Source organism: Pinus tabuliformis, chromosome Q (genome assembly GCF_031772625.1).
Source record: "Pinus tabuliformis cultivar Carrire ecotype Pingquan chromosome Q, CPIR1, whole genome shotgun sequence".
Taxonomy (NCBI): Eukaryota; Viridiplantae; Streptophyta; class Pinopsida; order Pinales; family Pinaceae; genus Pinus; species Pinus tabuliformis.
This window is the reverse complement of record NC_142296.1, coordinates 732,977,872-733,005,329: the sequence shown is the minus strand read 5'-3', so window position 1 is coordinate 733,005,329 and position 27,458 is coordinate 732,977,872. Positions and strand designations below refer to the sequence as shown.

The 27,458-nt window shown below is 39.6% G+C and overlaps 1 protein-coding gene across 1 annotated transcript in view; it reads right to left on the bottom strand.

The window, feature by feature from the left end:
* LOC149221620 (prohibitin-1, mitochondrial-like) overlaps window positions 1-26,465 on the bottom strand; it is a 117,602-nt gene extending 91,137 nt beyond the window's left edge. Inside the window, exons 1-2 of the mRNA XM_089385158.1 lie at window positions 26,249-26,465; window positions 25,962-26,147 (exon numbers count right to left, since the gene is read on the bottom strand). Coding sequence (XP_089241284.1) covers window positions 25,962-26,132 — 171 coding nt within the window. The 5' untranslated portion in view covers window positions 26,133-26,147; window positions 26,249-26,465. The remainder of the gene's footprint in view (window positions 1-25,961; window positions 26,148-26,248) is intronic.
* Between the last annotated feature and the right edge of the window lie 993 nt (window positions 26,466-27,458).

Genomic DNA, 27,458 nt, shown 5'->3' with positions numbered 1-27,458 from the left:
ATAGCGAAGAAGTTTGGAGACCTTTTTTTCTCTCTTTGACTCACACGTGCAAAATTTTGAAGCTGTTGGGGAGGCCGAAATTTCAGATCTGCAGTAGGGCCGAAATTCTGAAAGTTAGGGCTTAAATTCTGGACTGTTGCTGGGATGAAGCTGCTAGACAAGAGGAGACTATTGAAGTTTGCAAGATCATCTTGGAAGGCTAACTTGGTAGAGGAGGAAGGTCTTTCGGTCAAGTCTAAGGTCTTGGTCTATCTCAATTTGATTTACTAGTGGAAGAGTTTCACTGGGTTTTCCCCTATAGAGGGGTTTTAGCCCTGGCTGAGTACCTACATCTAGTACTGTTGATCTTCATGTTTTGATTTGATGATTGCTTGATGAAAAAAAGATAAAAGAAGAACATAAAGAAAGTGAATAAGACTACAAGAATATCACAAGTAATTATCAACATAAGAAAATCTTTTTGCCTTTCTGGTTTTCTAACACCTTGATGCCAATTTGAATCCGTAAAGCTTTCCTAAGCATGCTTACATGAGAATCACTCCCATGAATCTCAAAGCTCTAAGTTGCTCAATGTACACCTCCTCCTCAATAACTCCATTGAAGAATGTTGTCTTCACATTCGTCTGATTTATCTTCCACCCCATGATTAAGGCAATAAATATGACAACTAGAATGGAAGCATACCTAACAAATAGAGCAAAAGTATCCTCTAGTCCACTCTCTCCTTATGGGAACACCCTCTTGCCACAAACCTCGCTTTGTACTTCTCTATGCAACCATGCACAACATGCTTGATCTTGAAGATCCACTAGGAGCTCACCACTAATTTTCCTTTCGGTCTCGAAATTGTCCCACACATCATTCTTCATAATAAAGGGATACTTCATCATGGCATCCCTTTAGACCTACTGGTCTACTACCTCCTCAAAACTGGTAGGCTCAGAGTGAATGATGTTACCCATGAGAGCCATATAACTGGGAAATTGCCTTAGTGGACTACCCTCCCTAAATGTGTTCCTAGGAGTCTCCACATGCTCTTGAGCATCCCTTATGTCTACTCTCACCATCAAGGCCTCCTACAGACAAAACTAGAAGGAGCCTCCAACTCCTCCTCTTGACCTAGAGACTAAGTCATGGCAATGGGTGGCAATGAACTCTCAACCTTTGGAGCCTATTATGCCTCGTGCTTTGTCTTTGCTAGAAGGGGCTCACATGAGTTCCTGAATACTTGGCCCTCCTCAAACCTGAGATATTGACTCACTATGATCTTCCTCTGCCTTAGAATGAAAACCATGTATACCTTTGAAGTCTCGCTATATCCCACAAAAATGTCCTTCACTATTGAGGGCTCCAACTTTGTCCTCTTCTCCACTGATCCATATATTGGACAACCGAAAATGCGAAAGTGGCCAATCTTCGATTTCACTCCAAATAATAATTCTTCTGAATTCTTGGACCCCCAGAAATTATGCGGACTCATGTTTTGTACATACACCATCATATTGCATGCCTCCACCAAAACAAACATGGAAAATCCTGGCCATGAATCATTTCCATTGCATCTCCAACTCTAGCCCAATATGAATCATTGCCTCCACAACTCCAACCATGGCTTGATTCTTCCTTTCAACAACCCCATTTTGTTCTGGGTTGTATGACATAGTTAGCTCCTTCTTGATCCCTATTTCCTTGGAAAAATCTTTGAAGTCATTCGAGGTATACTCACCCCCATTATTTGACCTCAAGACTCTGATCTTCCTTCCTGTCTAATTCTCCACAAGAGTCTTAAACTCTTGAAATCGATTGAAGACCTCATCCTTGGTCCTCATCAAAAAAATCCATGCTTTCCAAGAGAAATCATAGATTAAGGTTGCATAATAACTGGAACCCCACAATAATGCTATTGACATTGGACCACACACATTTGTATGTACTAGATCCAAGATCCCCTTAGACTTGTTCCCGCTGCTTGGAAAATCAGCGTTGGCATACTTGCCAAGAGCACACTCCTTATTGCTCTACGTTGAACTCTGTAAGAACAATGACAATCTCCCTTAGCATATGCAACACACTATGATACAAGTGACCCATCCTCCTATACCAAAGCTCGCACAGGTTGTCATTGTCATGAACTAGGTCTCGTATAGGATGAGCCTTCAACATGTACAGATTACCCTCTCTGCCTCCAATCACTCATCTCGAGTCAAACCTAGAACTCTCAGTTGAACAAGAACCTGCTCATCCTATTAAAAGATGGAATAACCCATGTCCTCCATGGTTGAGACTGAGAGTAAATTCTTTGTTAACCCTGGAAAAAACAACACATCCTTCACCTCCAAAGTACCTCTTTACTCCAACTGAAACAAAACAATCCCAACTCCCTCTACATCATACTTGGCATTGTTGCCAAGCTCCACATGCATCTTAAGTCCTCTAACAAACTAGTAAATACCTCCTATGATCCCATCATGTTACGAGAAGCACCATTTTCCATGAACCCTTGGAAACTATGCCAAAAAAGCAAGATAATAGCAAAAAACACTCCTTAAACTTTGTAGCAACTCATTGACATGAGTATTTGCAAATGTTGTTACCTACTCCGACTTACCCTTTACCCATCTTATTCGGACACTGTGAAGCATAATGCCCACTCTTGTGGCATGCAAAGCATTTCACTTTGCTCAAATCCTTCTTCTTTCTAGCCTGTGAAGTAGTCTCCCCACCTATATCTTTCCTTGCCTTCCCATTGCCCTTTCTTGTATAACTAGCAATGGCAAGGTTCTCATTGTCACCCTTATGTTGGCCCCCTAGAGATTCTTGTCAGATATCATCCCATAGTTTATCCTCAAATTTAACCCGGTTGTGGCCATCTCCCAAATCAGAAATTTTACTCAAAAACTATTGCTAGAAATTTAGATATGTTATAAACATGCATGAATTCTAATTTCCCCTTTTCAAAGTTGAATCTTCGATACCATGTTAATTTCTAAATTCCAAATCTCATTTTCGTTCCTAATAATTTTATAACACAAAAAATATTTCTGTAATTACTAAATACAAAATACACTGGAATTTTAACTCGAAAAATTTAGATAGTAGAAGCAAAATATAGGAAATCAATCAGACACAAAAAAATTTCATCCAACTGATCTTTACTTTTAATTATCTCAACAATGAGGCTCTGTTACTGGGAAATTGGCCCATAAAGAAAATTACAAAAATTATTATAGCAAATCAACCTGGCAAATCTACCCTTGAGAACGTTGACCTACACCACAGGAGCGTTGTATGGCCCAACTAAAGTCTTTCCTCCACACATGCATCTTGCTAATGCAACCCTCACACGACACGTGCAGCCCAGCTACTCTACATGCATGCCACATGTGAGTTGTGACCCTCTCTCCCTGGCCCTTACAACTTGTGCTCAAAAATTGGTATAGCCTCACCCCTTGCACGACACGTGCAGCCCAGCTACTCTACATGCATGGCATACGTGAGTTGCGACCTTCTCTACCTAGCCCCTACAACTTGTGCTCAAAAATTGGTATAGCCTCCTTGCCAACAAAGCCTCTACTCGATATCCTCGGAATTTTTCCTCTCGCTGCTGCACAAAAATCACTCTCTCAAATCTCTATCAATTGTTGTTGTTTTTCCTGTTGACCACTGGAGTGGCACCTGATGATTATATGAAGACTCCATGCCCAAGGATGATCCAAAGGACACTTGTACCATCAAATATCATCAGTCAACAAAGTTTTTAAACTCTACTTCTATTTCTCATCATCTTTCTTGTACCCAGATTCCACACCCTGCGGGGAATTGTAATAAGTGATACTAGTAATGATGAGTTTTGAGTCTGTAATAGGCCTAGGATGTTGCGACTCAATCAGCAAACGAGTACACTTTAAGAGTGTTTTTTATCTAATTAATTATACCTTCTTTTTTAGAGATTGATAATTTTACAGGTTTTTTCACTCACTTTTTACCCCAAAGTCGAGGTGACAGTTTGAAGTTTGAGCCCCTAACATATCTTAATGTCTAGACTCGATGTATATTACCAGACTAGATCACACAAAACAATCGTGGAATTTGGCTAGGTCTAAGCAAGAATTTTTAATAATTAAAAATTTCCCGCAAAACGGGATTTTTTAATTAATTTCTATGTAATGGTGTATACAAGTGGTCTTCGGAAATGTCTAGGGCGTGTGACTACTTGAAATTCATCCTAAGAGGCCCAGCATTATCTTAGAACTCACTTCGGGGGTCAAAAAACGACTTCTAGTCTCTCAAAAGTTGATTTTTCTAATGTCAGTGTCAAAAATGAGGAAAAAATTCAAAAAATATCAATAATTGGAAAAAAGCATAAATTTTTCCAAGGTCAAAATAAGTCAAACAAGTGACATGGCAATTCCAGTGAAATTCAAGGGTGATGTGGCAATCATGTGGGACCCACCAAGCAAGCCACAACTCTCAACGTTCCAAATGCAAGTCGAGGGGACCAAAGTTGGTTGCATGAGACACCCGTATGGTTAAAAAGTTCAAACTATGGTTTAATTTAAATCAAATATATTATGAAAAATTAAAGTATGAGATTAAAGTTAGTAAAGGGGAATGGACCCCACCTCATTTCCCCATATTCTATGCACAGCCAGAAGTCAACATGCACATGCCAATTAAAATATCCACGTTGGCCCAGTCAAAGTGTCAACGCAGGAGATTTGAAGCAGTCCTTAGCACACGCAACAGCTGGTTTAAGGACTATTTGATGATAGGAGATAATCGTGGGATGTGTTCCCACCCACTCTACCACTTGTACGCAATAGCTCCACTCCATCTCCATGCAGATCTGATTTGCTTGTATGTTGATTACTCCTTGCAGCTTCCACATAGTCTACAGAGTAGTCCATGAAGAGCGTGTACAACAGTTCGATGGCAGCAATTGGCACTTGTAATAGGTGTCATCTTTTGGTTTGATTGGTTGAGAAATGAGTGGGATTTTGTTGCTTCTTTCACTCACTCGTACCACACATGGAAGCCTACCATAGATGTGCACATGGTGAGAAGGTAATACGCTGGCCAGCAAAGAGATCATCTCAGAAATTCGTTGGACACATCTACAGCAGCTGGGTGACACCCAATTCAATCATCTCTACACTTCGAGTGTTTGATTTGCTTCTTGGGCACTTGGCATTTCTCTTCTACATTGGGATTTTCCCCCATGTTCTTATAAATGTAACCCAGCTCTCATTGTTGAGCATGGTTTTTGAAACTTGTGCTTATTATTACTATGCCGAAATTGTATTGAGCTAAATAAAGTGAAAGTCCTTGGGGTTACTAGCTTCTCTTGTGGTGCATTCTTTGGTTGATGAAGTATACATGTTTCATTTGATGTTGTTATTCATTTGATTTTAAATTGTCATCTAGTTGCTTTTTTTGTGCATTTGCCTAAGGGCACTATTGTCTAAGGAGGGGAGATTTGCAACTATCTCAAATCTCCTTTAGGCTTGGTATATTTTATGCTCTTGTTGTAGCTTGTTATTTTCAGTTGATTAACAAGCTCAACTTGACCTATATATGCCAAGTCTCTTTTGCACTAACAATCGGTTTGCATGCATTTGTGTGTTCAAAAGATAGATTGCCAAGTTTATTGGAGTGTGAGGACTTCTTCGGTTGGAATAGTCACCTCTAAGGATATCAAAGATCCCACAAGTTGTTCAAGCTAACAATCTCATAAGACATCAAGATATTTATTTAAAAGGGGGTTTCACGAGCCCTTTCCTTCTTTTCCATCTCTAAAGTCATATATTTCCTTCTTTCATTTGTGCACATATTGATTTTATCTAGCATTTGAGGCTAAGTTGTTGGATTTAAATCCTAACTCTCACTCACTAAATCAACTCTTTCAAGTCGATCTTAGTGAGGGAATTTGTAATATAAAGTGTATTTTATACTTGCATTAGCTTTTTAGCTCTTCCCTTCTCATGCATGTGATTTCCTCTCCTATATCTCAACACTATTTCTTTTGCATGCTAACTTTTTTGTTTTTGCCTACAGGTGTTCTTGGAGGGGCACTATCATTTAGGGAGGGGAGATTTGCAACTATCTCAAATCTCCTTTGGGCTTGGTTATTATGTGCTCTTGTTGTAGCTTGTTATTTTCAGTTGAATGACAAGGTCAACTTGGCCTCTATATGCCAAGTCTCTTTTGCACTAACAATTGGTTTGCAAGCATTTGTGTGTTCAAAGGATAGGTTGCCAAGTATATTGGAGTGTGAGGACTTTTTAGATTGGAATAGTCACCTCTAAGGATATCAAAGATCCCACAAGTTGTTCAAGCTAACAATCTCATAAAACATCAAGAGATTTATTTAAAAGTGGGTTTCACAAGCCCTTTCCTTCTTTTCCATCTCTAAAAAATCATATATTTTATTCTCTCATTTGTGCACATATTGATTTTATCTAGCATTTGAGGTTAAGTTGTTGGATTTAAATCCTAACTCTCAATCACTAAATCAACTCTTTCAAGTCTATCTTAGTGAGGGAATTTGTAATATAAAGTGTATTTTATACTTGCATTGGGTTTTTAGCTCTTTCCTTCTCATGCATGTGATTTCCCTCACATATTTCAACACTATTTATTTTGCATGCTAACTTTTTTGTTTGTTTGCCTATAGGTGTTTTTGGAGGCAATTCAAATTTGAAAAAGGGGAGTTGAAGCATAAGCTAAGGAACCCTTGTCCATTTGGAACCTCAAGTCCAAGTAGCTCCTTTTTATCACTTCACCTCTTCTTCTAAAACCTCATTCTTTGTACAACAACCTTATATTGAGTTGGCTCTTTATAAACCCTCTTTCTTTTTTAGTTATGGTTGACCTTATATTGACTTAGGTCTTTATAAACCCAGTCCCTTTTTCTGCTACAATCAACCTTATATTGTGTTAGGTATTTATATACCCACTTTCTTTTGCAATTATGGCCAGACCTCTATTGAGTTGGGCATTCAATAACCCACTCTCATTTGTATTTGGACCACAACAAATCCTGTACTAAATTTGGATAATCAATCCACTCTCATGTGCTTGGTGTATCTCTCTCTAATGCACTTATGCTTGGGTTTCTTCTCTCTAGCACCCTTGCTTTGGTTTATTTTCTCTCTCAAAGGTTACTTTACCCAATGTTGATCTATTCTTTTTATTGCATATTAGGGTTCCATCGGTAGGTTGCATTCAATCCTCTCTCTCTCTCTCATGAATCTCAAAAGAGTAAGCAATTTCATCTTTCAAGTGTAGGAAAACCATTCATAAGTTGCAAGAAATTGTTTCTAACTTGCACAAAAGCAAGTCTAATCAATAAATAGAAGCATAAATTACTACTAATGTGTTAATTTTTTGGAACATGGAAATACATAGATCAATCTAAAAAATTGAGTTCATGACAAGACAAGGATTTAAAAACTCAGAATGACTCATATAGTTCTATAAGGCATAATTCAATAGATGCTTGCTATGTAAATATATGTTAAAGAACATAAAAAGGTGTTGGAAGACAAACAAATATGGATATTCCCCATGAGGAATGGGTCAAAGTAAACTTTGATGGTGCCTCATAAGGCAACCCAAGAATGGTGGGGTCAAGTGGTGTAACTAGAGATCATGGTATCACATTGTGAGAGTATACTACAAATTCATGGGCAACAGTACTGATAACAAAGCAAAATGTGGTAGTAATTATTGGTAGAAAAGAGGCCACTGGATTTAAAGCTAATAATCAATCCTAAATGAGAGAAATGTACCTCATACCTCATGGGAGTTGGAAAGTAATATGCCATGATTTAGGGAAAAGTAAACATTTTTCCATGTTGGAGACTGATCACTCTAATGGTTGTCAAATTTGACAACATCCTCAAAAGGTAATGTCCCTAGCTTTGTTTTAGAACACCCACCACCCCTCACAATGGAAAAAGGTGGGAGTTTGGGCTTCCTATGTGCATGTCTTCCCTCCCCCATCCCCACTCACTCCTTCATAACAATGATATATTCACCAACACAATGTTTGCAACATTGTTTTCAGTGCCCCCGTTCCACACATTGATGGAGAAAGAAGGATGGAAGGTCATCCTCCTAAGTGCATAGGTATATATGTCTTCCCTTCCCCCTCGCCCTCACTCTTTCATGACAATCATGGGACACCTTCTTAGCAATAAAAGAGCATGTGCCTTAATATATTGGGCTGGCAGCAAAATCACCTAGACATATAAGCAAGGGGCATGTGTTTAGAGTTTGGTTGTCACTGAGAAGTTGATCCCCTTAAGAAAAGAGCAGACCCAATAGATCCTTTCAGCCTCAACAACTATGCAAACAGCAATAATGACAGTGGATTTATGATTGCACAAAAGTTATTGGTGCTAATTTTCCAACCCCAAATCTGTATTAATATTCCAAGCAATATTTATACCCAGAATTATTTAACCTGCTAAATTAATTTTCTGAAATGCTGAATAAAAAATACACTAGTATTTTAATAATTAAAATGCAGTGGAAGCACGAGTTTAAGAAATTTTAAGCCCTCCAATTTACTCTTCGCTTCTATTACTCAAAATAAATAAGGGTTCCCTTACAAGGAAAATGGCCCACACAGAAATACTGAATTTATGCAGCAAAATGGAACCTGGAAATCTCGACAGCCTGGAAGTTTCGAACCTCTGAAAACTAGGCCTCCTGGAAGTTTCAGCCCCTGAAAATCGGCTTCTCCAACCTACAATTCAAAGTCCTCTCTCCTAGCCCTGTATGGCCTACACACCAAAAGATCTCGCCCTTCACTTATGCTATACAGCCCCTATTCAAGCCTCGAAGCTGAGTTTCAGCTTCCCCGCAAATTCAACCTCCTTTCTCCAATATCTCGGCCTCTTCATTGAAGAAATACTACTTGTGTAAACTGAAAATTAAATTTGCAATTTCACCACAAGATCTTTAAGACATTAATTGAAAAATTAAATGCAGATGCACATCAAAAGACTATTATTTTTTATCAAAGACCAGGGAGAAACCCACAAGGGGAATACCCAGAAAAGATGATTTTATTTCTTCTTCAAGGAGTGATTTACAGCAGAATTTATGGAGAAAATTATAGCATTTAATTTTCTTGCAGACCTGACTGTACAGCCTTGACACACCTGCTTTAAATGTTCTTGACATCACCCTGTACTGCTGCTGACATCACCTGTACAGTTGCCTCGATTTTCATGCCTTATCTCCAGCAGAGAATCCACCCTCTCCAACTCAGAAATTCATCCCTCCAAGAAATCAAAACCCTCTTCCCTCTCTCCTCATAAATGACTCCCTCATGAATGAGTGATTTGATATCTTCTCTCTATTTGCTTTTATAGGCTCTTAAAAGGAATGAATGGCTCAGATCATTTCTTCATTGATGGTTGAAACTTCAGATCATGATTCATGTCATGCTCACATGGATCCCAAAGATTCACTTTATGAGAAAACACACTTGTGTTTTCTTAAAAGCACACTTGTCACCTTATAAAAACTATTTGACTTTATTTCTAATAAAATCACTTTGTGGGTCCTCTTTGCCCCTTTCACTTTAATGCAAGGCCAACATTAAAGTGGGTATACACACTTTCCAAGGTACCAAATTTCAACACTCCCTCTTACTGAGGAAAGTGTTCTTCACTACTCCCGTCTTATCTCTAAAGTAGACATGCTTGCCCCTTGGCAAAGACATTGAACTCTGAAGCCAACACCTTCTTACTCATGTTCTCATACACTCAATGCTCACATGAATGTCTCTCTCTCCCCCCATGCGCTTCTCACACACTTAATTAATGCCCTGCCACTTTTAATGTCCCTTCATGCTAGGCATTATAACATGGTGAAGAGGACCTTTTGAGACACTCCCTCTTAGAGAGGGAGGTCCTTCTAGCACTACCATCACCAAGATCATCCTCCAAACACATCAAATTGTCCGTTGTAGAAGCTCCCTCTGAGTCTGAAGCTTGTCTCTCAACTAATCCTAGGCTTCCAATGGAAGACCCGTGCCAATCTTTGATGCTCTGTCCCTGAGCACCATCCATCAGTGCCATCTCATGAGTCATACCAACTGGTCCTCCTACCAATACTGAAATGAGCCTTTCACCCACCTCTCAGAATTGACAACTGAATACTAGATACCACCTCAACCTCCGAATCCTCACGCTTTCACTCTGTCTCAAACATTGTCAAAGAATCTGATGTCCACCCAGATCCTCCAAGCATAGGTTGTCCTCGCACTATGTACATCTTGTCTTGTCGATCACCAGGCAACACACCTTGGATTGGATCCACTCCCATTGAATAGATGAATACATGTCCCACCTTGAACAATGTGGCATATCCATCATCCTCCAAAGTTTATACTAGGAGCAAGTTTAGCTTTCATCCCTGGAACAAAAAGCACCCTGCCCACCTCTAGAGTCTCCCCAAACTTTGTTGGAAAATCAAGGTAAAGGTTGATTTTCCTTACTTGATAATTACTTGTGAACTTTGTTGGCTTCTTTTTAAATTCTTTGTGTTCTTTTTCTTCATCAAGCAATTACCAAAATATAAACATGAAGATCACAAGAGACAATAAACACAAGATATAGGCTCCACGCCAGGGCAAAACCCCACAATTGGGGAAAACCCGAACAATCCTCTTCTTATAGAATCAGATCAAAGTGAGACATCAAGACCCAAGACCAAGACAAATACTCCATAAGTTCCCCAAGTCAGCCCTCCATCCTCTGTCATGATTCGTCTTTAATAAGATAGTTAATCTGCCACAAGATGCGTTGTCCCATAGTGATCCTTTTTCCTTCTTGTAGCTTGTATCTTACAAACTTTGTAGTCTTCATTTAATTTACAAATCACAGTCATTAAGGTCCTTCAGCAGCTCGCATATCAATCCTTCATTGGCTTGTATATCACAGTAATTACAGTCCACATCAACTCGTATGTCACCATAGAAACAGTCTTAGTAGTTTGCATATCTCCTCAGAAATTTGCATCTTCTTCAAATCAAAATTCGTATCCTTTTCATGGTTATTACCACAAAAGAAACTTGTAGTTATGCCTTCGATCTTATCCACTGAAATTCGCACTACTCTTCACAAGAGACTCTCATGTTCTTTCCATATGATACATTACATATCCTCCCTCAGAAAGCACGTGAATCTAGCCTCAAAAAGTCTACAAACAAGCTCGCAAATTTTCCTTAGAAATCCTACAAATATTGCCTCAGAGTCTCGCATGTTTCACCTTAGAAGTAACCACGAACATGCTTTTGTTTTTGGTGGAGGATTCACAGCTATAAATAGTTGTTCTTGCATGTGAACGAACACATCCTTTTGAGTGAGACGACTTGACCATCTGGAAGGCCGACTTGGCCTTGTGGAGGACTATTTGACTCCCTTTGACATTAAAAAAAAAAAATCTTCCTTTTTCTTTACAAAGAGTCCAAATGGACTTTAACTCAATTTCAAATATTTGACTCAACAAATTCCTAAAAGCATGAAGAACATGCTTAACCTAGACTTGAGCATGAAACCAATGCTTGAACAAATAAAATTCTTTTTCTTCTTTATAAAATACAAATTGATACAAGTACGAAGATAAATATGAAGGTCGAACCTAGTTACTTTTCCAACACTCCCTCTTAACTAGGGAGGTATTCATGACTCAATAGGTCTATCTCAAGTTGAAATATTCTCATAAGAAAGGATCTGGATTGATAAGCATCAATGATGATAGTATCATCACAGCCAACATTGTCACATTACCAAGGCCTTGACAAGTACACTCTATCTCTCCACAAGATCAGAGCACAATGCTGGGAGGCATTCCATGAGACACCATACCGCCTCTTTGAGGTACATACTCCACCTAGGATACCAAAAGTATATCTTCCACCGAACCATTTCCTTCAAGGAAATGTCTGCCCATCAGACCATTCTTTATCCTAGACCATGTACTTGACTTAGGATCTCCATCCTAGTCCATCACAATACATGACTCAAGAATGTTTGTCGAAGACGATTATCCAATCCACCATTCTCCTTATCCATGTCCATGTACTTGACTTAGGATATAAAACCTAATCCGTCATAGTACCTGACACAAGGGAACCAGTGTCCAACCTTACTTCCTCTCAACGTAAGAGGAGAAATCCATGCTCACTCCCTCTCAAAACAGGGAGAGTGCATCAACAAGCCTCAGTTTGTGTCGGAAGTACTCATATTTCCCTTCCTCAACCAACCCTCTCATGACTGAGTTTTCTCATCTTGCAACTTCTTGAACAAGGGCTCCAAATCTGCCTCCTAATAGTCTATGATCCTGCACTTGAGGTCTTGTTGACGGTGCTGGACTCGCCAACATGTCAGGGGATCTCCCTGGTAAGAAGTCCCAACTAGACCTCAGACCGTTTGGTGTAGGAGTCCCAGCAGTGGGTAGTACGGTATCGCCTTGACTGCGGTTGCGCGCAGAGGTAAGTAAGATGTCCTTGTTGGTAGCAAGGGTGTGACCTTGCAGCAAGTCAAGGAAGGTGCATGAAAGGCTCTAACACACGGAAGGGGGAGTGAGTGCGCCCCTTAGAAACCTGTGATAGCACGTAGCTTGAAAGGGAACACATGAGCAATAAGACATCACGAGATGGAAAGCAGGATAGCTGACGATCCAAAGTGATGGATTATATCAATAACACATTTCGATAAGATTCATACAAACACATACGGAATAGTCCATACATACATGCATAAATAACAGCTACATATATCATTAGAGTAACCAGGATAGTTGAACTACAATAACAACATATGCATGAAACGTGTTGGCTCTATTATATTAAAAGAGTGAAAGATCTAATCATACATACAACCAAGACTTCCACTAGCCCTGATAGCAAAACATTACAGTCACTGCTGCCTGCTCCTCCAAAGAGATGTACTAGCTCTACACTGTGGAGAAGCCAAGGCTCGTTACAATACACTCCAAGCTTTCTCTAAGTTACACCTATAGGAAGCTTGGCTCCCAAAACCCTGTACAATGAGTTATGAGGTTCTATAAATAGCAAAAGGTGGGGTGACCCTTGACATTCCCTTTTGTGACTCTTCACCTACCCTCATGACTCTTCAACTACTACATGACTGTTACATTCTACTATTGACATTTGGTCTTTCACTTTTACAATATGTTTACATTACAATCTGCACATGTACCCATGTGAGGCAAAATAGGCTTGAGTAAGCCATGCAAGACATCACTAAGGCTTGAACATCCTCAACATATGTGTCTAGGTCCATTAACAACCTCCATGAAGTATGCTACTCAATCCAAATGTCCTCAAGTCAATTGTCCAACTTTGGTGTAGATAGCCAAGAAGAACTCCACAAGGAGGGCACACCCACAACAACACCCACATCTTAGGGAGTGCTCCCCTTATATCTAGCATTTTTTATTGTGCATATTCTTGATGTGTGAGCATACAATTAGGCAGATGCATCTTTCCATCCCTCGAGTTATGTGTATTAGATACTTTATTATTTTCTCTCGACCATTGAGTTATGTGCATCATTGTGTAGACCCATTGTAAAACTATATAAGACCATTAGCTAGAAGAATAGAAGACAGCAAACAATTCTAAGTTTTTCTCTTACTTCTATTCTCTTTCCATATTCTAGTTCAAATTTTTGGGTTTGTTTATTATACTTTTTCTTTTTCAAATGTGAGGCTCCTGGAGCCTCACATTATTTGGTATTAAAGCATCAACCTAGGCCTATCCTCCCACCCACAAATCGTACACTTCCAACTTATTTCATAAATATTATACCCTAGGAACTATTGCTCATTGTCAACCTCGCCAATTAGATACTAGAGTTATGCAGAGTACCTATTTGGTGCAACCATTGTTTGGTGTGGTGCTACAAACCCTCATTCCTATGGGCAGTTATATGACAAATCACCTACCCATGGAAGATGGCAGTCATTTTGTTTAGTTTTTTAATTGTTGAAAGCGAGAAAGCTCATAGAAGATCAACAAACTTTCAAGATTGCACTCTATGTCTCTCCATTAACCGAACTACTTCAAATTTGTTATTTTCATGTTAACCAAATCGCACCTCTCGATAAGGAAGTACATGACTTTCATGATTCCAAGTTTAGATCAATCCAAGCACTCAACTTGCCAATATTTCAATGCAACACATGCCCATAACAAGACAAGGATAACACCCACCAATCAGTTACTTTCAAGTTTTAGCCATTGGAAGCAATCTTAACCCTTCTTGTCCACTCTACCTTCTCCAACTATTCATTATGAAGTGAAGTGGTGTTCGAGGTCTTGGGATAAGCGATCAATTTTGGTAATTTTAGTCAAAGATGGACTTCTATGTATGGCAATGTTAAATGCAAATGTGCCCTTTCTTAAGGAACAATACACAAGAAGTTAAGGCTTTTCAAGGTTTCTTACACCTACTCCAACATGTTGTTATGAATACATTTTTTCCTCCCTATCACTAAGCACATCTCCTCCAGCAATCTGTTGAAGCAATCTTGCTAATTGTCGGGCCATGATCTAGTTTTTATTTCATCTATTCCACTTCTACAGCACACAAATCAAAGAAGATGCATCCAATTTAATATATGTCCACACTAATTCCATCTCCATGTACCTCATATGCATCTCTTGATCATGACTTTTTCACGACTACAGTGACACAATCTTGCTTGATTATAGACCATCCACAAAGACAAAGACTTGACATCTCCTTATGAGCAAGACATGAAAACCAAAAATAGCCAGTTTTTGTTGTGAATTCGTCCATCTTGTGCCCTCAAGATGGTCCTCGCTTTATGCATTTAGCGAAATATTTGTAGGCAACAAATGATACATGCCCCATCTTCATCCTTCATCAGTAGAACTAAACACACAATAATCATTAGGGTTGATCTCATTACTTTCAAGCCTCAAATTCAAATTAATAGCCACCTTGGGTTCATCCTCAATGTACATTCACAAAGTGCATAACCTCTTCTAGATAATATGTACACATAAAAATTCATTTGGATATCTACCAACTCCTTTATTTTCCTATTGCTCATCTCAAATTAAATCTACAAATTCCCCTTATATGAGCTTGTTCTAAGTCATGAACGATTCTTGAAACTATTCTCAATTTGTCATTTTGATCATTAGCTCTTTTTGCTCATTTGTACTAACCCTAGCACCACCACCCCATTTTTTGTGGCTAGATACATTTTTTCTCAATTCCCCCTTACCACACATTGGCTTATCAACCACATATTGCCTTTTTCAATTACTCTCGACACATCTTGCATACAACCATTTACCACATTAGTGATTAGAGGTTTCTCCAAACCCTAATTGTTGGAACTTTCACACACATGCATCACTACTTGGATCTCTTCTCACAAATTTCTACAGAGTCTCAAAACCCTCCACGTCCCTCTCTTAGCATACATGCACAACACTCTCGTTAGGTTTCTTTTTCTCGACAACATTAGGTAATTGGCTCTCATATTTCCCATAGCACATTAGCAGTACTCCTCCAACTTTGCAGAGGTCCGTAACATTAATTATTTAAGACAAAGTCAACTCCAACCATTACATACAACATATTTTTCTTCAACAATTTCATTCTTAAATTAGGACGAAAGCATGGACACTTTTGAACTAAAATGGGAGGAATTGATGTAGATAGCCATGGTGCACTCCCCAAGGAGGAAGCACCATGCAAGGCTAAAGAGAAGTTGGGTTTTTCATTACCTTCAAAGTCAACCTTGCACCTATGAGTAGTTTAGAAGTTGAACTAGTGCAATTTGACTCCTAACAACTTTAGAATAGGCCTCTGCCTATTGAAAGACCTCCTATAAGGTATTACGTTTCAAAGCCTTGACATAACCCCCATTGTACCCCTTTAATCCATGAATATACATAGAAAGCACTTGCTAAGTGAAGATCCTTTCAACCAACAAACTTGCTTGACAAATCCCACTATAGTAAAGTGACATTGCACCCTACAGCTTTATCCTTTTTAGGACCAAAAAGAAATTTTAGTTATAGGCCTCAAAATTATAAAAGAAACATTCCCAAGTGTTTATTTCTTAGTGACCCCCATCATCATCATTAACCTCTATCTTGCAGCACTCAACCCTCCACCACAATCAAATGCTTATCCCTCCAGGTATAGCATGATAATCTCAATTTCTAAAAATCTCCAATATGATTCAATCAAAAGAAACCATCTAGCTTCCCAATCCAAACCCTAAGCTTAATATCGCCATGCCCCCCATTGACCTAGGGAATCTCTCCATGAACCTTTGATTTATGTGACTCCCCTCTTGATCTTCCTGTTGATACCTACTAGATTTCCCTCTCCTATTTCCGGCAAACAAGTCACACCCTTCGTCGTGTCACCCAATGTCTCTTCTCCATGTTTGAGGTTGTGAGACGATCCTCTTCTCTATCACCATCATGATCTCTATGTTCTTTGTGTTTCGTGAATGGAATGAGTGAATTTAAATGTCCCAGCCATGTCTATGTCATCGTTGTTTATTTGGTTCATGGTTTCCCTTTATAGCTTTCTCCACTAAGGCTGCTACTTTTGATTTGCAATTCTCTACCTATTGGGTTGCTAAGAATGAAGTCGTCGTTAGTGCCCACTGCTAAGAATGAAGTTGTCATTGGTGCCCACACAATGCCAAGAAAGTGATTTAATACCACTATTATGTTCCAATAGAAACATGTTAAATTCTACACCTAGAACCTAACTCTAGGATGAGAATCTGAACTTGAATACTGAAATATGCTACTAAAATAAATTATAACACTATAGTTGTTAATACAAAGGCTGAAATCTGTTGAAAAGTAGCGAAGGAATGGATTCCTTGATCTGTGCCTTGATTCAAGGAATCGATTTGGAGATCTTCTTAATCATGCATGAGTTCCAGTGATGAGGACGAGTTCAAGAAGCAGTTTGACTAGTGCGAGTTTGTGGAAGACTAAGTTAATTGTCTTCTAGTGTGAGTTAAATTGGGAACTGAGTGAACAAGTGGAGTTAGCCTCCTAAATTTTAGGAGGATCCAGTTAACTAAGTGTGTTGACTTTTGTTAACTAGAAAAGCTCCAGTTCAACTCCTAATTTAGAAAACTCACTAAACATAGCCTAATCGAAAAGCTTATAAGGAGATCGAAGGCACACAATTGATCATCAATTCTTGAGCACGAGTTTGTGAGCAAGAGACCTTGTGAGAGGAACGAACCAAGAGATTTTTTCTTGAACGAATTATTGGAGGAGAATTATTCTTGAGAAGTGCGCTGAAAAAAAGGAGTAAATTCATATTTTTTAGGAGTTGGGAATGCACTAGGAAATAGGGGCATATCTTCTAAGTAATGCGCATAGATTTAGGAGCTCAGGTTTGCACAGATTTCGAGAAGCAAATCAGCATTCTAGCAAGTGTTTCAAGCCTAGTTTGAGGCAGACAAAATATTGTTTTTCTGATCGAGACAAGCTGATTGTAAGAGATTTGTAGCTTATTCTTCTTCAATAAAATTTTGAAGCAAGCAGGGTTTTCCCTGTTGGGTTCCCTAGAAAAATTGTGTGTTTTATTGTGTGAATTTGTGCAAATTATTTATGTTCTATTTCATTGCTATTTGGTAGAAAAAATTTGTGTCTGTGTGAAAAGAAAAAATATTTTTCAAATTGTTCACACTAGCAGATCAGAATTTCGTGGAAATTCTACATGGTATCAAAGTTGTGAACATAGATCAATCAGCACATGGTCTTCAAAGATGACAACTCACACAGGATTGGGATTGTAGAGCAACATAGATTGGATGGCTCTTCAAATTTTGGTGTTTGGAAGATCCGCATATTGTTTTTGTTGGATGAATTTGGGCTGAAAGAATTTGCTGAGAAAGGTGTTGCAGAACCTTCAGATCCAAACAAGTTGAGGCTCTTCCAAAGGCAGATGGCCAAGGCCAAGAGAATGATCATGGATGGACTTCAAGATCATATAGTTCCTCATGTTGCAGGTAAAGATACAGCTAAGGACATTTGGGATGCCTTGGTCAAGCTCTACCAAAACTCTTCAGAGAATCGAAAGATGGTCCTCCAAGAAAAGCTGAGGACAATCAAGATGCACAAGGGTGAGAGTGTCACTGCCTATCTCACCAGAGTTCAAGAAGTTCGTGATGAGCTAGCAACTGTTAGAGAGAATTCCATAGATATAGAGCTAGTGCGTGTGGCTATGAATGGGTTTACCAAAGGTTGGCATACTTTTGTTCAGAGTATCATTGGATGAGATAAGTTGTCAGATTGGGAACACCTATGGAGTGACTTCATCCAGGAGGAGCTAAGGCTTAGGCTAGTTGAGACTTCTAGCAGTAGTGGCAAGGGTTCCAAGGTTGAGAAGGAGGAGGAGAATCTTGCTCTTGTAGGTAAAGTCAAAGGCAAGAAAGGCAAGGGGAAGAGCAAAAACAGTTGTGACAAGAAGAATACAAATCTGAGTAAGATCAAATGCTTCCATTGCCATACTTTTGGACACTATGCTTCCAAGTGTCCTAACCAGAAGAAGGGGTCGAATAAGGAGCATGTAGCTGCATCAACTGAGGTAGATGAGTTTGCCTCTCAGTTTGAGAAGGACTTCTCATTGATAGCTTGCATGGCAAGCTCAGTAAGCAGCAATACTCAGGAGCCTCTTTCCATATTACTGGAAATCGAGAGTATTTCAGCCAGCTGGATGAGAAGGATATGTAGGTGAATATCGAGCTTGGAGATAATGGCAAGTATGCTACCAAGGGAGTTAGTACTGCCAACTTTGAGAGCGATTCAAGGAATACTCTTCATCTAACAGATGTTCTCTACGTTCCAAGGCTGAAGAAGAACTTGGTTTCAATAGCTATCCTTGAGGATAAAGGATATGATGTCATCTTCATCAGAGGTAAAGGCTTACCTCCAACACTTAGCTACTGGATGTAAGAAGCAGATAGGTGTAAGGGTGAAAAACCTCTACAAGTTGCATGTAGAGACAAATGCAGCCTTGAGCAGCAAGGAAAGATGTGCAGATGTAGGTGATCTTTGGCATAAGCACATGGGAAACTTGCATCATGGAGCGTTGATGATTCTTCAGCAGATTGCCACAGGAATACCAGCAGAAGGCCTTAACAAGAGTGGAGTGTGCAAGGGGTGCACACTTGGCAAGTATGCCAAGTCTTCCTTCGATGATCAAGATAATGGAGCCAAAGGTATTTTGGAGTTGGTGCATTCAGATGTGTGTGGGCCCTTCTCTTCTCCATCACTAATGAGGCACATGTATTATGTTACTTTCATTGATGATTTTTCTCGGAAAACTTGGATTTATTTTATGAAAAAGAAAGATGAGGTCTTAGACAGGTTCATGGAGTTTAAGGCCTTGGTAGAGAAGCAACTAGGAAGAAAATCAAGGCAATGAGAAGTGACAATGGTGGAGAATACATCTCCAATGCCTTCAAGGAGTTTTGTGCAAAGGAAGGTATTAGGAGAGAGTTGATAGCACCTCATAACCCTCAACAGAATGGGGTGGCTGAGAGGAAGAATAGGAGTATTGTTGGAGCAGCTAGAGCTATGTTGCATGATCAGGATCTGCCTAGGTTCTTGTGGGCAGAAGCATGCAACACTGCAGTATTTTTGTAGAATAGGAGTCCACATAGGGTGCTTGGACGAGTCACACCAGAGGAGGCTTTCACAGGCAAGAAGCCTGATGTTTCACACTTCTGAATCTTTGGCACAAAGGTCTACTATCATGTGTCCAAAGATAGCAGGAAGAAGTTGGATGCCACAACAGAGAAGGGTATCTTTGTGGGGTATAGTGAGACATCTCAAGCATACAGGGTGTATCTTCCAAGACTCAAGAAGACAGTTCTCAGACGAGATGTGAGATTACGAAGGATCAAGCTCTGAGAGTTTCCTTGGAGCGTGAGCAGATTGCAGTACCTGAAGAGGAGCTACTTGCTCCCAAACAGGAGTCACAGCCAGCACCTCAGATTCAACCACAACCACAGTCTAGTGGCAAGAGGGCAGCGCAGCAGGATTTGTAGCACGATGAGGAGAACAAGCCAGGCCGAGAGCATATAGATCAGCCAGAGCCACCCACCATAGGGAGGAAGAAGGTCAAGTGGATCAAGAGGTTGATCCAAGAGGCTCAGGAGCAAGTCGAGGCTCCTAGCACCATGTTTAGGCAGAGTAAACAGCCACATAGGTACACAGGTTATATGGCACTAACGATAGAGTTGGTGGACAATGAGCCTTCTTCTTATGAGGAGGCAACTTCTCAACAAGTTTGGCAGGATGCCATGGTGGAGGAGTATTCCTCTATCTTGAAGATTGATGTCTAGGAGGTTGTTCCACGACCTGAGCGGAAATTAGTAGTTGGATCCAAGTGGGTGTACAAGTTGAAGGATGGAGTAGATGGGAGTGTGGAGAAGTTCAAGGCTAGGTTTGTGGCCAAGGGCTTCTCACAGATTGAGGGCATAGACTATGATGAGACTTTTGCCCCAGTAGCACGGTATTCATCCATCAAGATTATTCTAGCACTTGTAGCACAAATGGGGAGGAGGATCCACCAAATGGATGTGAAGACAACCTTTCTCAATAGAGTTGTTGAGGAGGAGATCTATATAGAGCAGCCAGAGGGGTTCGAGTAGTTCAACAAAGACACACATGTGTGCAGACTGAAGAGAACTCTTTACGAGCTCAAGTAGGCTCCGAGAGCATGGTACACTCAGATTGACAGCGACCTTTGAGGATTGCGCTTCACTAAGAGTAAGGCAGATGCCAACCTATACTACATCATGGTTGGAGGGCTTCCACTCATTCTAGTTCTCTATGTCAATGACCTTATACTGACTAGAGATGAGAGCTTGATCCAGGATTGCAAGGGAGTTTCAAATGAAGGATATGGGGCTTATGCACTATTTCCTTGGCTTGAAGGTTCAGCAAGATGATGGTGAGATCTTTGTGGGACAAGGCAAGTACACAGTAGAGATTCTCCAGAGATTTCATATGCAGGATTGCAGACCCATAGCCACACCTCTAGTCACAAACAAGAGGAAGGTGGATGCTACTACAACGGAGCAAGTGGATCCTACAGTATACAGGCAACGCATTCGGTCACTGATGTATCTAGTCAATGCACGACCTTATATTTGTTTTGCAGTCAACCAACTGAGTCAGTTCATGGTTGAACTGACCAGAGTGCATTGGGTTATTGCAATGCATGTGAATTGAGATATCTTAGAGGCACAACAGACTATGGATTGCAGTACAAACAAGTTGATGGAGTGAGGCTTGAGGGCTTGAGGGCTCCACAGACAGTAAGAGTACTTCAAGTGGCATCTCAGCATTTGGTCAGTTGCAATTTCTTGGTACAATAGGAAGCAAAGATCAGTTGCATTCAATTCAACAGAGGCCAAGTACATGGTTGCTAGTCAGGTAGCTTGCGAGGCTATTTGGATGGGGAAGTTACTTGTAGGACTTTTCAGATAGGGGATGAAGCCTACCATGATACATTGTGATAATCAAAGTTGCATTAAGCTCCCTAAGAATCTAGTGTTTCATGATATCTCAAAGCATATCGAGATCTGATATCACCATCTTCGAGATTGTGTGCAGAAGGGGATAGTCAAGCCACTATACATTCCAATAGGGGAGCAAACAGCAGACATCTTGAACAAGGCATTGGCAAGAGGCAATTTTGTTCATCACAGAGATGTTGATTTTTTGGGTAGCATCGGATGTGCTCTAGCTCTGAAATTTTGTGCAGGGGATAGAACACATGAGATCTCCAAGACCAAGAAATCGTTTGGTGAAATTCTACCCGGATTGTATTTCATTAAAATAATTAATATTTTTAAAGGGGTTCCTAAGTCTAAACTTAGGAAAATTAAAATATTAATGGGCATTAATGAAAATATGGGTGAGAAGCTTCTAAGAGACGAGGATCAAGTCTAATTTAATCTTAGCCGTTGATTAGAGACTTAATCTCGGCCATTGATTTCTCAACGGGGAAATTATAAATGGAGGCTTGGGGTCAATTGGAGAATATACACACACAGAGCAGCACTTGAGCTAGTTCGAAATTATGGGGCGTGGTTTGCTGAGAATTTCAGAGTGAATTTCTAGTGTAGAGAGAGGCAGTTCGGCAAAGCGACTTCAGTCCAAGGCCGAGAATACATAGCAGAGAAGCAGAGCAGCACCAGGGAGAGACAGCGCAACTCCAAAAAGGGTGATACAGAGGCTAAAGGAGCTAAAGCAACGTTGGGGTTTCTGTGAGCCATAGATTGAAGCAATTCAGCAAACCGATTTCTGAGTCGGGAAGGCTCATTGGGAGGGTGACGCAGCTCCTAGAGGAGGTGACGCAGTTCCAGCGCAGAGTTGGAGCAATCATCGTTGCACAGCATTAGGGACTGTGCAGTCACCTGTGGGGTTTGTTCATCCAATTGTCGGATTAGCCAAAATATCTGTCTCCGAATAGAGGTACTTCTGCCAGGTTTATTCTTTGTTGGGTGAGCCGGATTTGGCACCCTAGTTGTATTCAGCAATCTGCTTAATAACAAAACCCTCATATCTGTTGCACCGGTTTTCCCGGCATTGGGTTTTTTTTGGGACGATTAGTCCAAAAATAAGTGTCCTTTGTGTGGTTGTCTCATTTATTTTTTCAGTACTTGATCTGTATAGTGGTGTAGGCTGCAGTGTATTTGCATTAATATCTTCTGAATTTTCTTAAAATAACTTGTTAAAATGAAGAACACAAATAGGTAATGCAAATCAGTTTACTACAATAGGATTTCTATTTTGTTAGATTCAGAAATTTTCGCAAGAGATAAGTTGGGAGTTGTAAAAAATCCCTTACTCGCTAAAAGGGAGTGTTGAAAAGTAGCGAAGGAATGGATCGTTGATATGTGCCTTGATACAAGGAATCTATTTGAGGATCTTCTTAATCATACACAAGTTCCAGTGATGAGGACGAGTTCAAGAAGCAGTTTGACTAGTATGAATTTGTGGAAGACTAAGTTAATTGTCTTCTAGTGTGAGTTAAATTGGGAACTGAGTGAACAAGTGGAGTTAGCCTCCAAAATTTTAGGTGGATCTAGTTAACTAAGTGTGTTGACTTTTGTTAACTAGAAAAGCTCCAGTTCAACTCCTAATTTAGAAAACTCACTAAACATAGCCTAATCAAAAAGCTTATAAGGAGATCGAAGGCACACAATTGATCACCAATTCTTGAGCACGAGTTTGTGAGCAAGAGAGCTTGTGAGAGGAATGAGCCAAGAGATTTTTTCTTGAGCGAATTATTGGAGGAGAATTATTCTTGAGAAGTGCGCTGAAAAAAAGGAGTAACTTCATATTTTTTAGGAGTTGGGAATGCACTAGGAAATAGGGGCATATCTTCTAAATAATGCACATAGATTTAGGAGCTCAGGTTTGCACAGATTTCGAGAAGCAAATCAGCATTCTAGCAGGTGTTTCAAGCCTAGTTTGAGGCAGACAGAATATTGTTTTTCTGATTGAGACAAGCTGATTGTAAGAGATTTGTAGCTTATTCTTCTTCAATAAAATTTTGAAGCGAGCAAGGGTTTTCCCTGTTGGGTTCCCTAGAAAAATTGTGAGTTTTATTGTGTGAATTTGTGCAAATTATTTCTGTTCTATTTCATTGCTATTTGGTAGAAAAAAATTGTCTGTGTGAAAAGAAAAAATATTTTTCAAATTGTTCATACTAGCAGATCAGAATTTCCTGGAAATTCTACAAAATCTGACTACACAAAACTAACTTTGAAAGCATATAGAATCTTGGAGGTGAAAGGTGAACTTAGATGCTGACATTTGTTTTTCATTCTTTTTCTCAAATGCATTTCAAATCTATTAAAACAGATCTAATTCTTGAAAACCAAGATGAAGCAACACTAAAATATCTATGATCTCGAATTAACTCACTATTATCAAAATTAGCAAATTTAAGATCGTATAAATGATGACAAAAAACTTTACTGAGAATGTACGAGAGCCAACTCAAAAAAATTCAAAGACAATAAGACCTAGTTTTCCACTGACTATCTACTATTATTCCAGACATGTGTCATTCTGAGGCTTAAAGGCCTTTTTATAGGGAAAACTCCCACTCTTTGACTTAATTACACTGACTGACTGAAATTTGGCAACAGTTAGACATTCACTGTTTAACTCCCACTTTTTTTGTTTAATTAGACTGGCTGATTGATTAGTTATGTTTAAGTTGATTATCCTCGAGTATTGTGAACACCATAGACCAAAGACAATCTTCCACCACACCATCTCATATGTGCGCAGAGGGAAAAATCCAGAAATATCCAAAAATGGGGGAAAAACAGTACTTATGGCCTTTATAAAAAATAACATGTCTTGATCCCCAGTCATATCCTGAAGCATCCCAGGAGAAAACCATATCATCACGTTGCAATTCTAGCATGCGATAGAAATTCACGATGATCAAAAGGCATGTGAATGGCATCATTTTTTAGGGCAGGGTTGAGACCATCCCAGAGGGGGATTGTTCCTAATAACAGCTCAAAGGTTCCAAATTACACCTGTTGGTCTTCTTTAATATTTATGGGCTGCAACAACCTATGCACGGGCCTTCTTAAGTTCCTAAATTCCTCAGTGTGCATGAGGGTGAGGTCTTCATCCAAGCAAATCTTGGTGGGGAAAGAAAAAAGTCTCTGCTTTGTTGGAATTATACGCAGCAATCGGTGCCCTCAAGACCAAGGTATTATGAAATAATCAGGTTCAAATCCAAGGTAGTCCAAGCTTTACTTGGGCTGATGCTGGCCAGGCCTAAGGTGTCATAGAGAAAGGTGTGTCATGATAATTAATCGAATAGTTTAGGGAGGTCACAATCCCAAATAGTGAGTTCCTTACCCTTGCTGGCCAACTGCTCTTCAGACTTCTTCAGCACCACCAACTCTATCAAAGGAGGAGCTCTCTTCCCTTTGATAATCTGCAACCATGAATTCTTCTCTTCAACCTGTTTCTGTAGGGCTGTTGGAACTGTTGGTGGGCAACTCTCATATTCTTCAAATTTCTTGCCATTAAATCATATCAGCGTACTTGTTCTTAAAATCAAATATCTAGTTATGAAGATTCTCCAACCTGGATCTGTTCTCTGAGGTCTACAATAAGGTCTGCAGAAACAGTAGCCCTGCTCGAGATATGGTTTACACTGGTTAAAGTGGCAGATAAGGACCCGCAGAAGGACAATCGGAAATGCCTGCAGTATCTAGTTGATTATGCGGCGAAGCAGGAAACCCCAGTCAGCATAAAAGAAGAAACTTCCTCAGGCCCAGAAAAGAAGAAACGTTCCTCAGGTAGTTGACGCTCTGCATTACCTTCTGTCCAGGTAGTTTCAGTTTTATTATGTTGTCTATGTCCCGATTGAATCCATAGGGATATGTATTTATGTACTCTGTTTTGAGACTAATGTCTTTACTTCTAACCTTTCAGATAAACGGGTTTCTGTTTTAAGTCAGAAGGGGAGAATGCCTTTAATTATCCTCGTTTTGGACGAGTCTGTATGTAATGGTATCTCTAGATATGCAGTGCTTCTGACTCAGTTTAGGGAGTAAATTATGCATAAATTTATTTGAAAAAAATACTGCCCAAAGAAGGACTCATACGCTCTTTTCATTGCTCATTCCCTTCCTTTCATAGTTTTCTGTCTTAAATTTAGACAATACTATTTCACAGATCCCAGCTTCACTCAATGCATCCCTATATCCATTCTGCGCTCTCCCCGCCTCCCAACAAAAAATACATCTCTACCTAACTTTGACCTATAAATAGGATTTTTTTCTTAAAAAAAATTAAAAGGATAAACAGAGACGGAGATGAAATCAAGTGCTGTCGGTACCTTATCCTTGACACCAACGATCCTATTGAAGACAATGGCCCTGTGACCTCCCTCGACATTGTAGAGACTGTTGAGGGCACCGTAGAGCCCAGCCCCACCAAGTACTACGGCTTTAGTTAGCGCCCATGCAGCTCCTCCCCCTCCAGGCACCCTCACATTGTTAAAATTCATCTTCCTTCTCTTGCTCTGTTAGACACAGCACGCCTACATCAATATTAATACTGTATCCCAAAACTCAAAATAATATACATGAAAGGCATGAGACCGGATGATACTTATTCCATTACCTGACTACCCAACCCGTTTCTTCTCGGCTTCTTGTATAGAATCTCTGATCTGTTGAGCTCTGTCTGCTCGATTTGATGGAAGGCTGCAGCTTGCGCTTCTTACAAAACCCTTCTAAAACCTCCTTTGTATCCCCTCTCTGCGTTGCTTTATATAAGTGATTTTATATATCGACTGTGTATCCAACCCTTCACTTTCTTAACCAAATGTTAAAAACAATGCCATTACCAGTGGAAGAAAAACAACGCCCTTGCGATATTTCAACCGTCAATTTTCACACACACTTTAATAAATATGAAATTTTAACAAATGCGTTCAACAAACCTAATCACAAATATATTGGGTCTTTATATATATTCCAAAACAATAAGGATGCCAATATGTAGTCTAACTAGCTGGAGGAATTGCTCGGAAAGTTATGGAAATTCCAGGCAAGGTTTTTTGTAAATCTAAGTTATAGTTGTTAAACTTCAAAATTTTAGGTGTCCTAGATGTTTTTGATGCTGTTGAATCCATTTCTACCATAAAAACACGATTCAAACACTACTGCTACAAGATTTTTAGAAATTTTTTTGCCCGGATTCTAGCCACTTTTAGCCGTACGGGCAATTCCTCCGCCTCCACTCGTGCCAATATTCATTGCAAAGTGAAAAATGGATTAAAATATATTGCAACGCCACCAAATGTAACCTAAGTAAATCTCAATTAAAGATGATAAGAGCAAATTTATAGAAAATATGTTTCATTTTTTAAAATAATTATAAATATGAGTTATCTTTAAATTATTTATACTTAAAAATATATAGAATTATTTAAAGAAAGGGGAGGAAAAATATTAGGGTTATTTTTAGTGAAATTAATTTGGATAAAAATGTATTGACCCTATATATGCAGGAGGCTCTTAGGTTCCAAATGCATATTCTTCAGCCTCCTATTATACCAGACCCCACACAGAGGATCACGACATTTTTCAAGGTACTACCTTCAAATAGGGGTACCAAGAGATTGATTGATACCAGTACATATCCAGACTCCAAATCAGTGAGGATCCGTGGGACTCACCCTGCCACACGAGATCTCAGCAGTAGTTTCGTCGCAAATCTGTTCCTGGGAAACGGAATAGGTGCTCCAGCGTTCAGCAGCATGTGAACCCCAGCAGGAAACGATTTAGTTGACAGTCTGCACTTGTCATCGTCTCTTCATCAGGCCAAC